The sequence below is a fragment of the Falco peregrinus genome, chromosome 1 (genome assembly GCF_023634155.1).
Source record: "Falco peregrinus isolate bFalPer1 chromosome 1, bFalPer1.pri, whole genome shotgun sequence".
NCBI lineage: Eukaryota > Metazoa > Chordata > Aves > Falconiformes > Falconidae > Falco > Falco peregrinus.
The window spans coordinates 4,433,506-4,456,512 of record NC_073721.1 but is presented as its reverse complement, the minus strand read 5'-3'; the positions used below and the strand labels follow the sequence as shown (position 1 = coordinate 4,456,512).

General features: G+C 53.6%; 1 protein-coding gene across 2 annotated transcripts in view; it reads right to left on the bottom strand.

Annotated features, from left to right (window-relative positions):
• The window catches only part of FAM53B (family with sequence similarity 53 member B), a 54,197-nt gene extending 32,138 nt beyond the window's left edge, over positions 1-22,059 (bottom strand). Inside the window, exons 1-2 of one of the 2 annotated variants that reach the window (XM_055793769.1) lie at positions 21,676-22,059; positions 2,842-3,083 (exon numbers count right to left, since the gene is read on the bottom strand). In XM_055793769.1, coding sequence (XP_055649744.1) covers positions 2,842-2,910 — 69 coding nt within the window. In that variant the 5' untranslated portion in view covers positions 2,911-3,083; positions 21,676-22,059. Of the gene's footprint in view, positions 1-2,841; positions 3,084-5,736; positions 5,940-21,675 lie in introns of those variants that run through there. The other variant, XM_055793770.1, reaches the window with a different exon arrangement.
• Positions 22,060-23,007: the final 948 nt, after the last annotated feature.

Below are 23,007 nucleotides of genomic sequence, written 5' to 3'. Positions count from 1 at the left end.
CAGACCCGGTCATCTTCCCTCGATTAAATCAAATTTAATTAAACACTGCGGAGAGTCGGTGTCAAGGCCCAAGCTTGCAGATGGTGGGTCCTGCAGCTAGTCCTTTCCCATGGGAATAGCTGCAGCCAGGTGCCCAGCCCTGGGACCCAAAACACCGGAGAAACTAAACTAGGAGCTGCAAGTCAGCAGTAATCCCGCACTGGGCAAGAAAGCAGCAGCAGTGGTATCTGAACCCCATCCAAGCCCATTAAAGCCTCCCATCTAGGTACAAAGCAGCTATTTAGTTTTTTAAAAAACATATAGTGTGTTTCTAAGGCAAGGCGCCCTCACCCCAGCACTTCTCGGGAGTCCATGTTCGGATTCTGCTGAATTGCACTAAAAATAGGGGGAAATGCCACTGCATGGGCACAAAGTAATCCCAGTTGCTTTTTACAGTCTTTTTTCCCAAGAATCTTCCTCTTCGCAGCGTAAGAGGCATCATCGGACTTCTAAAAATAGGCACAGACTGTTTTAAGTACAATAAATCAATATGGCCCTGCAGCTACATCCCATTTCAGCTATGTCTGCAAAAACACTCCTTCCTGCTAATTGTTCTTTTATTACCTCCCAAAACATCCATATTCTGCTTCTGAAGTGTCTCTCCTGGCAACGCCACCCCATCTGACCGAGGCTTCACATCATTTGAGGGAAGCACCAGCATCACCCCCCTTGTTCATCTGCACTGCCACAGCTGCATTTTAACTGCTGTTAGGCCACCGCATTCGTAAATTCTCTCCCGATCCATGCTTTACACGTTGCCTGCTCACATAATGATGACGATGATAATAACAACCAAACACTGGCACCTCCCTGTACAGAGCAATCCAGTCAAAGGATCCCACTTCATATACAGAATACTGTAAATATTGAACATAGAGGGACGTGGGGGCAGAAAACAACGATGGGGTGCGGACAAGAAGAAGGTAAGTAAGAGCTGGCCACCTTCTGTGGAGCATGTGCCATTTTTCTTCTAGGTGAAGTAAGGCTAGCTCTATCTGTCAAGCCCCACCTCATGAAGCAGCAGGTAGAATTAATGAGGAGACAGCAAGCACAGGCAGCTGTCTCCAAGGAGTGGCCAAAGCCGAGCAAGGATGGAAGTGGGACAAGCCCCAGAGAAGGCAGCAGTTCTCACACACATCTGTGTGCCAGCCCCAGAGACCAGTTACTGCCTCAAACGTGGGAGGGAGGAGAACATCTTCAGGTGACATATGTCCCATGTTGAATATAATTACCACTCTCTAAGATGTTCATCTTAACACCAAATTGGGAACTGAACCAAACGAGCCCATGGGGTGCTGGTAGGCAACACTGCCCCGCTGCTCAGGCATTTATTTCCTTTACGTTTTGCTTTTTGGCCTTTCCCAGGAAGTCAAGGCAAAAACTCTTGCTTTCTTTGCTGGATCAGCCTTCTTGTATCTGCCCCAATCCAACAGCCCGGACAACCTGGCAATCCAGCTCGTGTAACCGGGACTATCGCTGCGCTATCGACCCAGCCCCAGAGCTGCAGGAGGCACTGGGCAAACACGCGAGGGCAAAGTTTCCCGGTACAGCTCTGCACCTCCGCCGCCTGCCATCAGACAGCCCGGCTGCCCATCCCTTCCCCTAGCACCAGAAGGAACCACTTCTCACCCGCCTCCCTCCAGCCGGTTCCCCCCCACCGGCCCCGCACACCTCCTGGGGCACCGCCGGCGTCGGATGCTCAGGCTCCTGCCTCGCCCCGAGCAGCAGCCACAGGAGATGCTGCCTTCCTAGCAGGAGCCAACACTGAAGCAATGATACTTTTCTAACATATCAATAGCCTTCCTTCCCAAATTTCACCCTTTTAAGGCAGGATTTAATGCTGCCTCTGGCTTGCTCGCCTTCTCCTCCACCACGCGTTGCCAGGGCAGCCTGCCTTTCCTTTGCCCTGGCACGCTGCGCTATCTGCCCGGAAAGCCCAGCCAGATAGTTTGTCATCCTCGGCAAACTTAGGCATTTATACTTCTTTTATGCTCAAAACGCCCATTTATGGCTAATCCTGCCAGCTGCATCCTGCTGTGTTCCTGCACGCCCTTATCTGAGACGCTCAGCGCACCCCGCGAGGAATAGCCTTTCAGTCCAATTTCTTCTTGGACTATGACATCTCTCCTGGAGGACCGAGGAGTGAATGTCCACCACCAGCCTTGCTCTGGGCTTTCTCAGATGGCTCTCCATCACCCCACACCTCTTCCTCCTGCCCCTGCTCCCCTTGCTCCGACACTGCCCCAGACAAGGCATTGCCCCTCATGTGCCACTACCATAGGTATGCTCAGCCCCATGGGCTCACCTGTCCCTTGTACCATCATTCAGTCTGTTTGCTGCCCCAATTTGGTTGGTTTTCTGTTGTTGTTGTCTTCTCATTTGGTGTTGGCTGGATTTGCATCTCTCCAGGCTGCCAGTGAGACCGTTAAGTACCACAGCACTGCCCTTCGCCATTTCCCACTTAATCCTGCTCCCCACTTGCTCATCCTTCTATTAATGATGAGCATCTGTTCGTTGTTGACAAAGTAACTTCTTGCCCATGTTATTCATGACAGTGATTTTATTTTTTTTCTGCTGTTTATTCCATTGCATGCTTACTGAAATTCACATATGCAAAAGCCACAGCACCCCTATCATTTACTAATCACCTGCTCCTTGGATATTAACGCAGCGCGGTAGAAACCAGTGCTATACACCACCTAAAGATCTGACCCTGCAGCACAAAAAAACCCCCTTCTTATAAAGCTACAGCAAAGCTCTCAGCAGCAAAACAGTTTCGAATAAAGATTTCACAAAGCTTACCAGCTCAGTCCTGCATGTTACAGAGTCAGCACCTTTGTTTTCCCGAGTTTTGGTTAAGATCATCACCATGGTAATGCAGCCCTGCCTCGGAGTCCATCAGGGTCCAGGCGAGGGGCGCTGGCAGCCACGGTCTGGCGAAGCTCCTCTTTCAGTCCATGTTCCCCCGGGAAAGGCTCAGCCCCGCCGGCTCCTGGGGGGATGCGCAGGAACAGGCTCCCAGCGTGGAAATCTCCCTGCGTGCACTGAGAGAGGGGAAGGGTTTAAGGGACTTGCCCGGGGGGGGCGGCGGGATGGAGGGGGAGCGCGCTGGGCGAGGAGCAAGCACTGCCCAAAAACCATCCCGACGGTGGTTGCTCCAGGGGAGTATTTATTTTAGACTCTTAAATATTGCTGGTGTTCCCCTGCACCTCATCAGCACAGAGGTGTTTCACGGGACGGGCGCTGGCACGGGCTGTTGGAAGCACGCAAGGTACACAAGGCAAGCCAGAGGGACAGAAGTATTTCAGGCAAACAAACAAATAAATAAATAAATAAAGTTTCCTCTGAATTCTCTCTTTGAAGAAGGGAACTCATACCCCTATATCGAAGACACGAAGGCTTTGGAGAGGGGCTTGTTAAAGCCCCGAGGCTGATCTCTCAGAAGCCCTTGCCCCCAGACCAACTGGGAGCAGATGTCCGGCAGAAAAAGCCTCTCCAGCATCCTTAAGACTGTGAAATCCCCTGGATGCCCCTATCCCCCCCCAGCTACTCCCTGTTTCCCAACCCATGAGGAGCCCTTTGGGGAAAAAAAACAAGGCAAAGAGTTGCCTGCAAGGAAGGAGAGAGCTCCCTGCCCTGAAATCCCCAGGGCCACACCATGCCTCTTGACCCTTACCTATTTCTCTGGAAGTTTCAGGCAGGAGAAGCCAAAGGCTGCACAATGAGGAGTGCATATTGAAGAACAAACTGCGAGCCAGGCTCATACAGCACCGCACAGACCTGACCCTGAGCCCTGCCTCACCTCCCGGCATCCTCTCCAATAAACTTATTCCCATAAAAAAGCAGATAGATTGCAATTCAAATCTGATTATAGAAATCAGCATTTTCCCCAAATCACTTCTCTAACCTTCTTTCGCTACCAAACCCACCGTTTGGGTGATTCAAAGAGCATAAAACACTGATCTTGTAACGTGCAGTCAAAACCCAACTGCAATATTTAAGGACAGTATTTGAGAACGTGCCGCTAAGTACTAAACCTCATTACAAACTGCTGTGGCTTCTTGTCCCAGCTCGTCAATCACCTTTTCTTTGTTTACTTGGATTAGAGCTCACCACGGTGTTAAGGGTGGCTCATTTGAAGGCCAGCTGGCTGGTAAAGAAAAATCACCTTCTATTATTTTGTGAGGACAAAGTTCATCCAGAGTGCAAAGCCCGGATTGGGAATCAATAAATTTTCCAAAGATTTACTGTTCCCAAGAGCAGCTGGTACAGTCTCCAGCTTCTTACAGGACATCAGTGGGCTTATAACATGCGATTTACCAGTAGCTTCATTATAAACCTCTGGGCAGCCTAATGACCAAATGCAAACCGTCAACTAGAAAAGTAAAGCATTTCTGACCATCAAAACAACACATAATTTGCAAGCCCAGAGCACATATTTATCAACAGAATCATAGAATCATTTGGGTTGGAGAAGACCTTTGAGATCATCAAGTCCAACCGTTAACCCAGGACTGCCAAGTCCACCACTAACCCGTGTCCCCCAGCACCACACCTGTGCAATTTTTCATGCAAGGAAAGCATGACCTGAGGGAGGACGGGGTGGCTGGAGGACCAGCTGACTAACACAGCAATGTGTGCCCGTCTCCACAGGACTAAACCCCCCCGGGTGATCCTGCAGGCAGCTCAGACAGCTCTGCTACAGCACACAGAGCCCTGAGGTTATGCTGAGGAGCCTCCCCCAGCTCCGTGCTGGGGCCAGCTCGGGGACACCACACTGTTTTCCAGGAGCAAGCAGAAAGAGTTGCTGTGCAGTCATTAGTAAGGTCCATGGGAATATTACATTCTGTATTTTGATGGTCCTTGCATCAGATACATGGGTATGCAGCAAAACCTAGAGGTGCTGTTCAGGAGGCATGGCTGCTGACACCAGGCTCTGAACAAACACGAGGCGAGGGGATGCTCCCGCAAAAGCTCCCTGCACATAACAGGGAACAGATGGGGACAAATGAAAGATGCATGGAAGTGAGGAACAAGTGACACATAAACAGCAATGCAGGGGAAAATAAGCAGTGCTTGGTGGCATGCCCACTGCTGAAGCCTCCCGCGTTTTACAGTAAGATCCCCAGCACCGGTACAGGGCCCCAGCAGCACCAATGCAGCACTGCCAGCACCTGCACAGCGCTCCATCCTCACCAGCTCATCTTTTCTTTCTCACGAGCACTCTCCCTGAAGTTTGAGCTCCACCAGGCACCGTGGCTGAGCCACAGACTGAGCCCAGGGAGCAGAGCAGCATCTGCCCATGCTGATGTCTGAGCCGGCTGCCAGCACACAGCTCCCATTCCCTAAGGAAAAATCCCCTCTGGACAAACTTGCAGGGCCAGCAGCCTCCAGCAGAAGAGAGGTGCTGAGACCCCAGTGCATGCCTCCAAGCCGTGGGAGCTGAGCCAGATTTAACCCCCCCACCAAGGATGAGGAGCAGGGGGCTTTTTGGGAGGCTCCAGCCTTCCCTCAGCACTGGGGAAAGCCCCGGCGCAGAGCTGGCAGTGCCCTCCTGCTCCCCTGCGCCACACCGTAGATGGCTAAAGCACGGGACGGGGCCAAGAAACACAAGAGTTTAGGTTTTTATCCGCCAAAACCTTGGTTGTCCCTGCTCCCGACACAGCGAAGGGATGCTCGCCGCAGGGCTGGACTCACTGCGCTGGGGAGGACGCCGGAGCCATCGCCGGCATGGCGGCAGCACGGGGAGCGAAGATCAAAGCAGCATTCGGAGCAGCATGAAAGCAGTTAAGCACGGCTCCTCGTTAACGGGGTATGATTTCTTCACGAATAATTATCTTTCCCTAAGGTAATGGTTAATGTTGCTGCAGCAGACTCCTCTACACACCCAGGCGCAGCAGCCAGCAGGCAGGAACCACGGCAAGTACAGGCAGCCGCTCCCTGCCCGGGCCGGACGGGCTGCAGCGCACACCTCACACCTCCCCTCGCCCACCTCACACCTCCCCTCACCCCGCTCCGCTGCATCTCCTGCAATCAATTAACACAACCCTAACGATAACGCAGCCATCCGCTGGCGAGCTGGCAGTTCGCACCACCCAGCGTCCGGTCCCAGGCGCACTTTTAGCTCTGGGCTTTTTTGTTTTAACTACCACCTGGGTTGGGTTTTGAAATCCTCCCCGCTGAAAAACTGCAATGAAAAGGCAAACTTTCCAGTGAATTGTGATCTTTGGCTCTGCATCCTGCTTCACCGGGCTCCTGACGCACGGCGTGACCCAGCGCGGTCCTGCCCCGTCACGTCCTCTCCATGCAAACAAGTGCTGCGGGACAGAAACGCTTCTGCAGACCCAGGACGGGCTCCCTATTGACTGAAGAGGAAACTACTGTGTATTTGTAGACTGGAGGCTTTCACACATACAAATGCTAATAAAAAGATACCCTTCAGGGACCATCCTTTATTTTAAGAAATGCATTTCCTCTTTTACAATCAGAAAAAGGAACTATCTTCATCGCACCGTCAAGGTTAAGTTCAGACCTGGGCCACGGTCACTGCAATTGACACAATCTCCTGAGCTGGATGGAGCACCCACCAGCAGCGCTAGTACGTGGAAGCCCCCAAATTTTAGCAAACCGTGCTTTTTCCATGGGTATTGCTTCAAAATACAGACCGGGCAGAAGCCCAGGTGATCTTTGCAGTTGCAGAGGTAGAGAGAGTTTTCTCTCTGGGCTGCCTTCTGGACAGTACTGCAGCAACTGGGAGCTGGGTTTGGAAAAAAACCTGCACTGCAAAAAGGGTAAGTCAGACGATCCAACTTTCATCCATAGGCACGAAAGGTAATGCTTGTGAACAAAGATGCTCCTTACAAGGTACCAGCAAGGAGGGCAGCCCTAGAGCTGCTCACCGTGGGCAAACAGCCCTTTCCTGCAGGGCGGTCCCACTCCCCGCACCACGACTGGTGCCACCGCAGCAGACTCCAAGCACCACACAGCTGCCGAGCCACCACCAGACCCTGTTCACCTGCTACACTGAAATGTCGGGAAAAGGCCTTCGGATTTAGCAAACTGTCTGTCGGATGCTCTGCCATGGCTGGAGGGAGCCTGAGCAGTAACCACCACCATGCACCCATACACCTGACCCTCAAGCAGGACTCTTCGTGAGGACAACTGAGGATCAGCATCACACAGGTCTCCACTTGCTTTCCACCACCCCCTGCACAGAAAACATTCAACCCCCGTCCGGCTCAAATAATCCATCTCCAGACACACACGCTGACACAAAACCTATTTACAGGCAGAAAGGGCACACGGGAACGAGGAGCCGGAGCCGTATTTTGCATACTGATACACCTTGCAAGCAGCACAGTGGGACTGCTCTCAGAATATAAATCACCCGCCCCTGCTGAATCTTTAACGCTGCTCAAAGCCTTCAGTGAAAACGCCACGACCCACGCAGGACCCCGCTTCTTATACCATGCCCCAGCACGGCTCCCTGGGCTGTGCCTGGAGAAATACTCACGCACACCCTTTTGCCTGCACAGCAAGTTTTCTTAAACCCCTGCAAGAAGAAAAAGGGAAGCATTCCTGACCTTTACTTTCTGAATGAAAACAAGAGCTGCCCGTCCCTCTCCGGGCGGAGGATTTCCAGCCACTTCCAAATCCCTCCCAGGCTGTGAAAGAGGAGGAAGGACAAACACCCAAGCCCAGCCTTCATCCTCGGCACAGCTGCGGGCTTGGCTCCATCACCACCAGCAGGGTCATTCCAAAACACTACGGTGCAACCCAGAGCACGCTTTGGCTCAGCAAAAACCATTCCCATTCCCACACCATGAACGTGGGCTGTACAGGTCCGGAGAGCCAGCGCTGATGCTGTACCAAGGCACAAAGTGCTGCGGGGGGCAAGGCTGGAGCCAGCCGAGTCTCCCGGCTCAGCGCATCTTCTGGCAGCCGCTGCCCCAAGGGTTCACTAACGCCAGTTCAGAAGTTGCAAATGTCACCAAAGGAGCAACGAAGATGACCGAGGACAGGAGGAGCAGTTTTGATATAAACACCTCTCCAAGGGGAAAAGCAGCAAATGCAGCTCAGCAGTGGAAAACGCCAACCTGGCCCCTCCAAGCAGAGAACGATAGGCTGAGCGAAGAGCCGCTGCGCTTGCAGAGTTTAACGCAGTTTATACCCACAGGTCTGAAGAACCAAACCTAATCCCTCCAGGCCAAACCTGTTTCTAAGGCTTAGCTGCCCTCCCTCTCTCACCAATTCCGTGGAAATTCCCCTCCCGCTAGGCAGAGCTCCATTGCTCCGTGCGGACACACGGCTGCGGAGCCCAGGCACACCGCAGCCGGCCAGCCCTGCTCCAAACACTGCAGGTGACTTCCAAGGAATTTGGGGAAATAGCCAAAACTAGTTACTGCAATTGAAAACTGCGGGGTTTAAGGCTTTCTACAGAGCATCATGTTTGGATAGAATTGCAACTAAAAGCCATGCCCCTCTGCCCATCCTTCTGCTTCTTAGGAGGGATCTGGGGCTACACTGAATCTCCTCACTGCACAGCCTGGCTCACCACCCGCACTTTGGACAATGCCAAGAGGTACCTCTTCAACTTGTTGGTTTATTGCATCGTGAATTTGGGCAAGTCCTTGAACCCTATTATTTTCATGTAGCTAGGTGTGGGCTCATTTCCTCACTCCAGCAATAATTTGCCTTCTGCAGCAGGGCTGAGAGGTGGTCCGCTCTGGACAGCTTGCTCCCCTTGCTTGTGCATTCTTCCACATCATCAGCAAGTATTGATTCTATTCACGGGGTAAAAACCTCCTATGAACGCAAAAGATGCCATTCAGGGCCCAAGAGGAAGTCTTTACACTCTGAAAATGCCCCATGGACTAGTCCTGAGTAAACAGGATCATGAGTCAGTGCACGTGACTTCAAAAGATGAAATTTCCACGGATGCAGCCGTGCCAGGATCGTCCCCTTGGGAGCCTGTCAAGAGGAAAGCGCTGCCCCAGGCTGCCCAGCCTTCGGAGCAGAAAGGCTGCAGCACTGCCCCGTCTCGCCCCCAGCCTGCAGCCACCGCCTCCTGCTCCACAGGGTCTTCCCCAGCTCCTGTACGGGCAAACATGGTCCTGCCGAGAGGTGGGAGAAGGGCTCCGGTGCCGGAGACCACGCATCCCACATGGCACTCCCCTCCTGCCCGGCAAGGGCTTGAGCTCACCACATGCTCCAGGTACCTGGAAATCACCAGCCAAAGAGAAGGAGTAAAGAAATGTCTTCCTCTGCCTCCTGCTCGCAGCTAGACTAGACTTTTCCGGGGCTAACGAGATAAAGACACACTTTCAGCATTAACTAATAAGTAAAAGACATGCCTACACTTCACACTTTTAATGGCCACCATAGGAAAGGGGAAAGCAGTAATGGGCTGTGTTTAAGGGGAGCATTGCTCCGTAGGTCTGCGTGGCTTTGAGTACCGCATCACCTCGCTGCTTACAACCAACAGCTCCACGCAGGAATGGAGGTTCTCACTAACACGGCGTGTTGCTCCCAGCAAAGCTTTGCTCTGTCCCAGTAGAGGACAGCCCAGATGGAGCCGACCTCTACAGCCACCACTAATAAAATCCAGAAGCAGAAGGAGCCCGAGGTTCACTGCACCAGCGCCCACCTCGAGGGGCCACGTTAGGAACAGCCAATACCACGTGCAGCCACCACGGATGGCCACATGCAACCTGGCTCATGAGAACCGAGATTAACCCTCGCTACCAGGAACAACAGATGTACCGGGCTCCTGCCCACCACCATAAATTAATTACTAAGCAAATAAAAATCTATTCTTTCAATCCGATCCCTTGCTCCAAGTGCCTGGGTACCGCCTCAACCCGACAACAGTCATGCAAGGCAGCGGGTCGCCAGCACCCTGAGCCCCAGACCACGCGTCCAAACAGCCCCAGCCCCCCGCGGAGAGCCTGAAATCCAAGCTCACACCCAGACCTACATATTCGGGTTGGACCTCGTCTGCGGGCAAGCTCTCACCAAAAAGAAAAGAGCAATTAAGGAAAATTCCACACCATCTAGTTGAGTAAAACACATCAGGTTTATTGCCCCCGTGCTCTTAGGGAAAACAGGAGTGGCAGGGGAAGGACTCCCTTACACACCAGCAGCGACAGGGACTGAAAGGACAGGGTAAGGGCAGAGGCGCTTTGTCTCAACATCTTAGCTTGAAGAAAATGGTGCTGGCAGTGACTTTGCCTTTTCCTCCCTGGCAACTGAAAAGGAAAAGAAGAGAGCAAAATTAGTCATTGCAAAACAGCAACCGGCAAGCGAGAGGTGTGAGTCTGGAGACGACTGGTCTCCAGCGGAGAGGTGCCAATGAGACGTGCAAAGCGACTGCGCAGGACCCAGCTCCCTGCACAAAACCACATGCCTGGTAGCCAAAGCGAAGGGCGTGCACACTTGGAGCACTAACGTGGGGTCTCCAGCATCTCTTGGCTGCACATCCAGCCTGCACCGAATTTTCGCGGAGGACCAGCCCCAAACCTCCAAAGGGATGGCTCCCCAGCTGGCCGCGCGCACAGGCTGACCAGCTGCTCCAGCTTCAGGGTGCACCCCCAGCACATCGCTCCACCACCCAGCGACGCCAGGGCCGGCTTCGCCCACAGCCGCTGCGGTGCCAGGAGCGGCACACAGCGCAGCTCAGCCCCACGAGCCCAGCACCTTCCCCCAGCAGGACTGGTCCCCGGGGAGCCCCATGGGAACGCAGCCCTCCCAGCAGCCACGCTGGCTTGGGGACAGACACTGCTGATATTGCTGCATGGCACCACGCGGGCCATACAGACACATCCTACAGGATGCTCTTAGTCCCAGCGACCGTAGAAATGGCACGTTCTCTTTCAGCAAACCAGTAATCGCTGCCTAATCCGCTCATTAGGGGACTGCTTCTAATTTTGAATAGTATTTCCAAGCAATATTGCTAATAATGGACCAAGGGCTGTCTCTGGAGAAGAGCAGCTGAAGCAGCAGCAGCATTCCAGCCTGCTGGTCCAACCAGCCATCTCACCTTTCTGCCTTTTTTTTTTTTTTTTTCCTCTTCCCCCAATTGTGAGATTTATTACAAGAATTTGCAATGGTCTGTGAGACACTGTGAGTGTTGGCCACGCTCCCAAAAGCTGAGGAATTGCTGAATTGAGAATTGCTTTGGCTGCTTAATCTCAACAACGAGGGATGCTGAACAAGCCAGCAGAGCCCAGGTTTACTTTTAATTACCGCTCAGAGCGTGCTGCTCTAGTAAACAGACACAAAAAATAACTCTTGTTTCTTCCTTATATTCTTTTCCCATACACAACCTGAAGTGTCTGAGACAGAGACAGTAAAACGCAGCCGCACCGTGCCATTTTTACAGACTCACTTCTCAAGCATGAACAATTCCAAACAGCACATAAACCCATCGTAATACCTACCTCTATAAGACGACGTCCACCTACTTATAGCCAGATAATAATGCTCTGAGGGCTAGAGGGGCTTCTTGGCCAGCTTGGGCTTCCTTGCTTGCTCCAGAGCTCTTGGGGTCTCTGTGAGAAGCACGCCTCGGAGCCACAAAGCGAGCTCAGCAGGGCAACGCGGACTGTAACAACCACCCACCCACCCCACGGACCAAGCACGAGCAAGATCTAGGACATCTCGCAGGGTAAGTGAGGAAAGCTTGCCAAGCGCCAGAACACCGTCGTCGCTCTCAGAACAGATTTGGATACCGTTGGCAAGTCCGATTTCTCCCTGTTTCAAGGCTGAGCTGGAGAATCAGTAGAGGCTGACGGCCCCTAAAGAAACGCCAGAATTTAAAGCAGGGAAATACTGGAGGCACGCATCGATTGCCGGACTTCCCACCATCTCCTTCCACTTCCCCTTTAAGGAGAAACACCCAAAGACTGCAGAAACCTCACGTAAAGCCCAGCAAAATGAGCACTTAGACCTTCCCCAAAAACTGACAGTATCCACCTGCACAAGGCAGGCAACATTTTAAGAGTCTCAGATGCTTTCAGCAGACCCACACAGGGCACCACACGTGCCTGCCGTCGCCTGCAAACCCTACAAGACCACTGTTTGCATTAGGCCAAAGCACTCCAGCTCTTGGGCAATCTCTGGGGTTTCATTCCTCAGCTGACTAACAGCTTTCAAAGAGCTCCTTGGCTCCTGAAAGACAAACCTAGAGCCTTTATTAATCCTCCTAGCGACTGAAAGGCACATTTCCCTGCTGTTTGTCCATTCGTTGCCATCAACACTGGCAAGGGGGAGGTACGGCAGCGGTGCGGCTGCGGAGGGAGGGAAGGAGCCCTCCGGGGCTGGGAAACTTTTGCCCACGCTGCCACCTCCATCTCTCTGGGAGTAAACTTCCAAGCCCTGCATCTTACATAAATCTCTTCAACGAACGAGGAGCCAAACATCTGTGAGTTGTCTGAATTAGCGTGAATTTGGCAGACTGAACAGCAAACTTGTATTGCCCCGCAGCCTTCAAATTTCTTGTTTTCCTCGGGTTCATTAAATACATAACAATCTGTTACCAGAAGATGGTTCCTACGTGCATGGGCTGCCAAGGAGCCGGTTTTGATAGCTGTGGTGGGGACGGGGGAACGTGTGAGGAGGGGAAGGAGGGTCTCCCTAATGCCGCAGGGCAAGGAAAGGATGGGCTGCACCCATCCTGCCTCCTCCAGCACTCACCCACCGTGTGGCGAAGGCTGCCTCTGACATGTAAGCCCAGGGCAGCCAAAGCTGGAGGCGATCCCGGGAAACTTCAAGGGGAGCTTAAGAGTGTGGGACAAGCAAGAGGAGATGCCTTCAAAAGCCAAGGATGTCCCACAGCATCATCTCCAACTGGGATGACCACACTGCATCCAGATGGAGAACCCAGGCTCCGTGAGGGTTATTCGTACCTGTGAGCGCAGCCCTGGGCACGAGGCATCCCCGATAACCTGGGGAAACGGGAAGCCCGGCAGCACGGAGCCCGGGCATGCAGCGAAGGCATCGCTAGCACCAAGCCGTGGGCAGAAGGGTCTAATGCTGCCATGGGGAACAGTACTGGAGGCTTCACCCTCCTTCAAAGGAAGTCTTTTGCTATGAGGAAAGTCAAAGCAAACACCCACTCACCGTGTTTACCCGTTTAAATCAAAGCCCAAGCAGTGCCGAAACGCGCCCGACAGCATTTCCACAGAGTCATTCATCGAGAGTTTGGCCTTAGGTTCCAGCTGATGTTTTTAATATCGCAGGGAGACGCTTGCGAGGCTGGAATAATACAGAATCTGTTGCTGTAACACACTTGCAGCTCCTGCGAGGTGTCAGCAGCACGTAGAGCCCGAACCTCCTGCAGGTTTGGCTCCGGCAGGGGCTCCCTGAGGGTGGGCAGCCTCCCCCCGTGCCGCGGCGAGCCCACCATGCCATCGCCCAGCAGGAGCAGTAGTGCCTGCAGGACAGATCTCCTAGTGTCAGGATGCTTCGAAGCCTGTAGATGCCCAATTCCCACACAGCTGGAGCCGGGCAGGATGAGCCCCACTATAGCTTGGCACCCATAAAAGCCCAGATTTTGCAGCCTGTCTCGAAGATGAGGAAAAAAAATAAATAAATAAAGTAAGTGGAAACGAAAACAGTCCCTGCTTTTATTTGGGCTGGCAGGAACACCATCCTGTCCAGCCTTCCTCGAGCTCATTTATGACAGTGTGAGCATGCAGTAAAAGGAGAAAAATAAATAAAAAAATATCTGCATTTTCCACCCCAAGACTCTCCATCTCTGGATAGTCTCCAAACATCCCTCTTCCTCCCACCCCACAGGTGAAAATCTGGAGGAGAAGCAGATTAATTCCTCCGAGCCATGGAAATGGGAAGCCCAAACGACAGCGGGGTTGGACACCGCACCGGCACGGTGTGAACCACGAAGCCCCCTCCTGAAACGGCATCCCGAGGAGAACTGAGCTAAATGCTGCATCCCATCCCGGCTCCAGAGCTGCCAGCAGGCTGTCGGGAAGCGAATCGCGCAGGCATTTTGTCAGTGCACAAACATGAACAATTGCCCACTACAAACAATGGCAAAAACGTCCACCTTCCTCACAGGGAAAAGTGCCGACCAACTCGCCACACCAGTGAGGGAAGGAATTAAGGAATCCTGGAATTTGTAAATCAAGTCTCTAAAATGATGACAGCACCTTAAAACGTGTAAGACTGCAAGTTAAACATCAGGCTGTTAGAAAACAAGGTAAAGATTTTTTTACAAACAAGGACACCAAGAAGTCCCACTGACAACATCGCTCCACAGCCAGGAAGGACAGCAGGAACACCAGCCACAATGCAGAAAGGGGAGAAACTGTCAATATATACTTTAAGGAGAAAGTAAAATGATACAGTCACGTTTGTCCAGAGTAACCTGGGATGATATTAAGCAGCAGGCACTAAATACATGTCTTTCTTAAACAACAGCTCCAAGTAATTTACACCTTCAACTTTTCTAAAATTGTGCCAAAAAAATCTTTGGAGCCATCAGCGCCGATGCTCCCAAAGGAGAGGCACGCGCCAGCGTGGCACGCGATGGCCCGGGAACAGGAGCCCTGCAAGGCTCAGGGTCCAGGCCAAGCACGGAGAGTCAGGAACACAATGACCACCACCGAGAACAGAGCTCTCGCCTCGCTCCGTGTCTGTGTGCCGGGAAAAGGCAGCGCTGGTAAAACAAGACTTGGCCAAAGCACGCAAAAGTGGGTGATGGCTACTGATGACTTTTATAAGTGATACATCTCAAACAGACCTGCAAATAAACTGTCAATACTGGCTTCAACAGAATCTAGACTCTCACTTTTTGCCATATAATACTTGTGGCAGTAATTGGGAAGGAAACAGGAAAATCAGTGCTGTGTGAGTGACCCGAGGCTGGCAGAGCACGAAATACAGAGAAGAACAACTCGACAACACAGAATGGAGGGAAGCCACCCAGCACAGTTTTTAACCAAGATGTTAAGATACGTCTTAAAAAAATAAATTGCTTAAAAGACACTCACCTCAAAGGCAGGGGGCATGTCCCCAAGCTCCTGCGCTGCACGGGGGGTTACCAAGGCACACGGAGGCACGGCTGTAGGCTGGATAAATTGGGATATCCAGGAGGAGAAGAGGTGGCATTGCCTCTGTGCGCTGCACGAACCACCACGGGCATCCAGAGCCTTCTGCCGTGTGTGACTGAGGTCTGGGGAGACCCCAGCAGTAACTGAGGGACTCGAAGACACGGGTACAGCACAGGACTTGGGGGCGTGTGGAGCGGTGACTGCTCAGGAATGACCTGGCCACTGTCAGGGGGGGAAGGGGGCGCCGAGCAGGTCCCTGGGAGGGAGCAGGCGGGCAGCGCACCACCACCCAGCGCCGCAGGTTCAGCGTAAGGGCAAAGCGCAATGTTTTCCTGAACAGCACAGACAATAATCATTGCAAGAAGTTACCGGCACCATAAACGACTGCGGTGGGTTTTCAATCAGCGCTACATTTTTATCTCTGCCCTGGATGGCTTTTCTAAAAGACATGCTCCAGCAAGAACTAATTGGGAAAATTACCAAAACCGGTGATCGACAGAGCAGCCTGCCGGAGCGCGGCTCTCCTGGCTCACTGCCCTGTGCCCCCAGTTTGCTGCCGCACCCCCACATCCCGCAGCCCCCACCTCCCAGTGTGGTCCCCAGGGTGGCATGTGCCGGGACCCGGAGTGAGGGCGGGCAGCGCAGCCCCGCCGCTGCCTGCCGGGCTCTTCTTGCTGCTCTAACACGGCTCCTTTCTAACCTGCCACCTTCACGGTGTATCGCGGGGGTACGCCAGAGACCGGCACAGCGAGGGCACCAGCAGTGCAATCCATCACACTAGAGAGATGCCTGCTTTTTTTTTTTTTTTTTTTAATTAAGTTTAAAATACTTAACAATCCACCCGAAACCTCCACGGGAAACATAATCTTCTATCAACACCATAAACCACACGCAACCAAAAAAGTGGGTGACAGTTTCTAAACGAAGCTATCGGTAACTGTAAATCTTCATTAACCATGACGCTTTCACTTTGAGAAGTACCATCCATTGCGCTGCATTTCAATTATAGCACAGCTGATAGTCCAACAAAGAGATAATCTTCTTCTGAATTAACAGAGAGGCTACAAACCCAAACGTGGATATTTTTAATGCTTTCTCTGTCTTTATAATTTTAATGGAGCCTCAGCTTTGGCACACAATTGTAGCTTTTGGCATCTATTTAATAGTATTAAGAAGTGTCCTTTCAAAAATATTATACAATATTAATTTGTAACAGCTGGGACAGGAAAAAAGCATGCAATAATGGAGTTAATAATATATATACTTGAAGTAATTTTATAGCACCGACAACTATTACCCAGCACACCAGGAGGCTATTTGCACTAACATTAAGGTAAGCACACAAATACAAAACTCACAGTTATTGTGACTTTCCCACATCACTTGAAACAAGGAATTGCTACCGCCACCCGGCCCATCTGCTCAGCTAGGCTGCCCTACCCAGAGACAAGACTAGTTGCCTTCATTAAGGCCATTTTCCTTCCCTAACATACCCCAGCAGCGCTGAGCAGCGATGACAGTGGTTGTACAACTGGGGCAACTGAGGCAGAGGAGCACGAAGGCCTGTCTCGGGTCACCGCAAGAGATGTCAGGGGAGAAAGGACAAAAAAGAAATTTCTTAAATGCAATTAAGCACGTGATGTGCTTTAAGTCATCCATGGGATGCTGGGTTTGGCAGCAGGACGAGGGGTGCATCTCTCGACACCCTCAGTCCAGACCGGCTGCCAGGACCAAAGCAAGGTGCTGATGCACCCTGACAGCAGCACCATTCTGCACCACCCCCACCCCCAGCCCCACTTCTCCTCTACCACCGAAAAGATTTTTGGTCCTTCCTTTCAAGGGCTAGTTTGGAGCAGAGAGGAGGACACAGGTTTTCCAGCTGGATCAAAGTTTGCCAGATTTTTTTATTTTTTTAACAAACCCTAGGAGACATAAACGATATATAAGCACGAAACAGCCACAAAGTAAAACTCTTCTTTCACTAAGTCCCATAACTACCGCACAGCGCAAGCTGAACTTCGGCTGCTGAAAGCAAAAGCTATGGCCAGGATCCACAAATATAGGGAATGATACAGCCCGAGGGATGCTTCAAATGGACTACAGAGGAGTGACACCAATGCTGCTGCTATATTTAATCCTCTAAAAGCAAAAAGCATGACCAGGTCTCCCTTGGGCATGTTTTGTTGGTTTGTTTGGGGTTTTTTTGTTTGTTTTTTTTTGGGGGGGGGGGGAGGTGGCATAGAAAGTCAATGCACCAGAACAGATTTTTTGCACTCACTCAACCAGTTCTTAAAATATTACTTAAATACGGCAATTACAGAGCGAAACTCGCCCGGGTACCCCTCACCCTCTGTGCAGGCACCCGCAGCCTGCAGTGCCAGGAGCAGCTGTGCTTCGTGCAGGCTTCGGTGCTCCTCCTGTTCAGTCCAACAGAGTTTCCTCCTTCCGTGCATTTCAACAGAAACTTCTAACATATCAAATCTTACTTATCTTACAGAGCATATGTTAGAGGCATAAGATGCAGTATCTTGCATATCTAACATATCAAAGGTCACAGGCTTCAAAACTCACGGGTCAACCAGATGAAGCCAGGAGAAATGCTGGCTGTAAATAAATTGCATGACAGGACTTCTTAATTTTCAATACCCACTTCACCTGTTGATGACTAAAGGCTCACGCATCCACAGCCTGCGCTATCAGAGCTCGCATCAGCTTGGTGAGGCTTCGGAAAAAAAAGCTTCTGCTTGGGAATTTTTGTCTCTCTAAAGGCAGCCAACTTGTAAAAGCTTGGAAAAACAACACAGCCCAAGGATCTGCTCTCCGCTTCACTGTACCAGAGCCACGTTCTGCATTGCTGCTCTACACAAATAGCTGGGTCGTGGGCAGCTGGGCTGCGACTGCGGACACGGAGAGTGACCTTGGCTAGGTCCTCTTTCATAATTATAACATGGCCACTGCCCATAGGGACACTTGAGTGCAGAACCAGAGCTCCGGGGTTCAGGTCTGCCGCTGCCCCAACCGCTTTCGAGGAATTTATGGAAGGTCTCATCTCGAAAGACAGCGGTGGCACTCACGCCGTGCCATGCCGGGGTCCAGGCTGGGGCAGGGAGGGCTCCCCAGGGGGGAGCAGCCCCATCACGTTTAATGACCCGGCAGGCTCGGAGGCACAGATGAGTAGCATGGTGGAAAATTCCCTTCTCTTTGCCCAATTAGTTTATATTTAGCTCTCCAGGGAGCAGACGCACTGGAGGAGCTGTTGTTTTGGTGATATTTTTGCACGTCCCTGCGGGGACCCCTGCAACGCAAACCACGGCATGCCGGGGGAGGCTGCCAGCAAACAGCCATCACCGCCTCGCTCCACCACCGCATCGGACCAGGCACGCGAGACGGCGATAGACACAGCCCTCTGCTGCGTGGTGGACTCCTCTTTTTTTTATTATTTTGTTGTTGTTGTTGTTGTTCTGTTTCCCTGAGTCAGCAGGCTTGCTTCCTCTTCCTCCTCCTCCCCGTTTTGGGAGAGAAAGGAGCAAAATAAAACAGTCAGCCAAGAAGACAGCTTGGAGCTAACAGAGAAGCAACCTCCCCGGCTCCTCTGCTGGCCTGATCCCCCGTGGGCAAGGGAATAAAATGTGGGCTTGTCTTTCTGGCAGTATTTTCACTCCAGGAGGGAGTTTTGGTGAGTACGGACCTGATACAAAGGCTCTGCTTCCCCTCTCCCTCCCCTGGGACGTGGGAAGGAGAACCGACTCCTCTAGGCTAAGCTCTCCAAAGAGCTGTGAGCATCTCTGGCACCTCGCCCTGCCCCAGCCCGTCGGTCCAAAGTCTGCTCTGCCACAGATTAATGTTCATTAAAACTATTTCCCAGCAAAATCATTCTACAAACCATGTGATACAGGAGGGGGAAGGGAGCAAGGCCCACATCAGCCCTTTCAACCTGGGGCGTCCTCTTTTCTACCTGATGTTTTACAAGGAAAGTACAAACTACCTCCAGCCCGAGGAAGATCAAGAAAAGAAAGTCTACACAACATTACAAGGAAATTACAAACTACCTCCAGCCCGAGGAAGATCAAGAAAAGAAAGTCTACACAACATTACAAGAAAGGAAGAAAGAAGAACAGCTGCCAACCACGCAGCTGCCATTTGAGAAACCAGAAGTCAACCAGCAATAATCAAACGGACAAATTGGATAAACCTCACCCCCCTGCACTCTCCTTCAGGACACAGTCCATCCCGCCTGTTCTGCACAGAACTACAGGTGTTTCGGCAAAAAGTTGTACATCTCATTCTAACTATGCCTTTGCTGAAAGCAAAGCAAGCCTTTGATACTAAAAATCAATTACATATAATTAACCAAAGTGGATTTGGAGATTTCTATTGGTATGCGCTTACCTATTTGCATGTGTGCATATTTATGCACATGTATTCACTTATGTAGGTATCCATACCTGAAAATTAGCATAACATCGGTGCCTGGCTCTGTCCCACAGTCTGCTGGATCTCCATATATAAAAATCTGGATCTCACTCACACAAATCTACTGATTCGATCTGCCCTGATTTTCCATGCAAAGTTCTGCATTCAACAGCCCAATCTTCCTCCCCAAAGCCATCTGCTTTCTATAACTGACGCGGTTCCTGGACACCTCGGCCCTGTGCAGGGCTGGAAGTCGCAAAAGTTTCCCTCCCTCCTCTAGGTTTAGCCTGGAAGCAAGAAAGTCAGGATCCAGGGATTCCGCTGCAAAACTGCCCGCACGCGTGGCCGTGCTCAGCGGGGTGTCCTTCTCTCCTTTGAAGTGGAAAGAAGGAAACAACTCCACGGCAGGTTACTTTGCTTAGGTTTTGCTCCCCCGGACTTTTGAAAGCAAGGAGGCTGTGTCCTCCCAGTGAAGCGCCTCCAGCATGGCCCCATGGGCCCTAACCCCGCACCCCCGAGCCCAGCCGTGCCAGCGCGGGGGCTAACACACCCACCACCACGAGCATCCCCAGGCTCCAGAGGACTGCTGAAAACAAAGAAATAGCTCAGAAGCCCTCTTCAAACCTAGTGAGCCACGACAGGTAAGGACAGAGCAAACCGCTCTGAAATTCAGGTTTTTTTACTATCACCCTAATTAATCTGTTTTGTGACCCACCCCAAATATTTTCTCGAGAAACATTATCTACGTCGGCTTGGGGTTTCTTTATTTCTTTTTCCAGCCCTCAGCCAAGCCCTGGTAAATACTTGAACGCGGCGGCAGGCTCCTGCGCTCGGAGACACCGATACTGGGGAGAGGTGGGCAGTGCTGCCCACCGCCTGCCGCGCTCTCGCTGCGTTATCGCAAGACGCTGCCACCTCTGCAATTAGCAAGTAGTTTTTAACCTGTCAAAATATACTTTTATTATTGTTTGAGGACTCGCAAGGAAAATACGCACATCTGGTTTCAATCACAAACCGAAGTTTCATCTATCAGCCTCTTTCATAACAAATTACGCTCACTTTTTACTCCAGAGGATTTCCTAAGGAGGGGATGCGCTGCCAAGGTACGCCAGCGCCTGCCGAGACCGCACGGCACAGAAAGACAGCGGCACTACCCAGCGCCGGGCACCACGCCGCCGCCAACTCGCTTGCTCTGCCAAGCACAGGAAATCTTAACATCATCGAGGAGAAATCCAGGAGATCTTCGCGTACCGCCGTGCGTGACACCTTCACGTACCATGTAATTCGAACAACCTGACGTCGCTGAACGGAGAAGCAAGACTTTCTAGGACAAGCCGCTGCCAGGGACTTTTGCCAGCAGGAGCTGCCGTGTCTGGGTGCGGTGGCGTTGGGGGCCCCCGCGGGGGGTACAGCCCGCACCCCCCCCCACGCCACATGCCGTGTGTCAGGTGTGAAGACCGCGGTGGCGGCGCGGCTGGGCCGCCCAGCATCCCTGCAGCGATGCCCCACCGTGCCCACCGCTCCGCGGGGTGCAGCCCCCCCATCGCACCCCCCAGGCCGGGGGTTACACCCAGCCCGCCGACATCCGAGTCTCAGCCCCGTTAAACGCCGCGGTCGGCCCGGGGAAAGGCAAGCACGTGTTGGTCCCTGTGGAGGCAGAAATCCCGCAGGCAGGGGCGGAGGAGCCCGGGGGGGGGAAGGCTCGCTCCCCACACGCCAAACTTCGCGGGGCCGCTCGGCCCCGGCTCCCACCGGGGACCCCAGCCCGCCTCGGCCCCGGCGGCCCCCCCCGGCGGCTCCCGCCCGTCCCGCGCTCCCCCCGCGGCACCCGCGCGGCCCCGGGGCGGGGGGGGCAGCGCGAAGCGGCGGCACAAAGGCGCGGGGAAGCCCCCAGCCCACGCTCCGCCCGGCCGCAGCGCTGAGCCCCGCCGCTCCCGCGGGGCCGAGGGTGCGCGGCGGCCGGCGGGGCTGCCACCCACCCCGGGGCCGCCGCTGCCCTCCTGCCGCCCCGTACCCCGGGCACGGCTCGGCGCACCGCCGCCCTTTGTCCGCCGCGCCCCCCTCCCTGCCCTCCCCGGGGCAGCGCGGCGGGACCCCCGCGCAGGGACCCGCCGCGAGTGACAGCGCGGCGCGGCCCCGCCCGGGCGCTTACCGTGGTGGCGGCGGCGCGGCCCGGCCGGGCCGGCTGTGGGCGCCGCTCCGAGCAGCGCTCCTCTGCCGCCGCCGCCGCCGTGCTGCGGGCGGGGCGGGCGGGCGGGGAGGGAGGAGGAAATGCGCTTGTCACTTCCTGAGCGGGGCCGGCGCAGGCAGGGCCCGGCCCGCACCTGCGGACCCCCGGCCCCCGCCCCGGGCGCAGGCGGCGGCGCCCCGCGGGGGTCGGTGCGAGGTGAGGCGGGGAGGGACCCCGGCCGCCGTCCAGAGTGGGCGTCCCCAGGGATGAACACCGGGGCGGGGAGGGGGGAAAAAAGCACCGAAATCATAAAAAATGTAAGAACGGCGAGGCCGGGCAGCGCTGAGGGGGGCAGGGGCGGAGGGCACCGCCAGCGCCTCGCCGCCGCCCGCAGCCCGGCCTGGCCGGCCCTGCCCCCGCGGGGACTGCGCGCCCGGCGGCCGAGAGTGACTCCTGGTGGCGCGGCACGGGCGGCTCCGGCGGGGCTCCCGTAGGGCTCCCGTAGGGCTCCCGTAGGGCTCCCGTAGAGCTCCCGTAGGGCTCTCGGTGGGGCTGCCATAGGGCTCCCGTAGGGCTCCCATAGGGCTTCCAGCACAGCTCCAGCGGGGCTCCCAGCAAGGCTCCCATAGGGCTCCCAGTGGGCTCCCAGTGGGGCTCCCCGCAGGGCTCCAGCAGAGCTCCCAGTGCAGCTCCCAGCAGGGCTCCAGTGGAGCTCCCAGCACGGCTCCTGCAGCCACACGTAGAAGAGCCCCCCAACATGAAGTAGCCCTTAAGTTTTAGTACGCCACAGATGTGCACCATCGGTACCCAACTGGTGGGATTCGGCAAAAAATCACACTCCTTAATTTTCCACTGTTTTTCCACTGTTGCTATTGGGAAGAAGCATTCGATGGAACACAAGCTGAGCAAAACCCTGCCAGACCAAAGGTGGCCATGGGTCCTCTGCAGTGGCCTCGCTTGGGAGATGGCCTTTAGAAACAATCTGTCCTAACAATAACATTTTCCATCCATCCAGGCTGCCCTGCGCACAGCACGTAGGCTTCTTCCGAGAGTGACCGTAATTAGTTGAACAAGGAAACTACATGACAGCTAAAAGGAAGATTTAGAACTCATTACAAATCAGAGCCTAAACATTAATCTTGAACATATGCAAGCAGACAACACAGATGTCATCAGGAGTGAATCCAGGGCTAAACTTCATCTACCGGGCACGCTGCTGGAGGTGGCACGCAGGAACGCATGAGGGCATCCGTGCACGGAACGGCTGGGGAGGCTTTAGCTGTGTCACTCTGCAGCGCTTCCGATGTCCTGCCC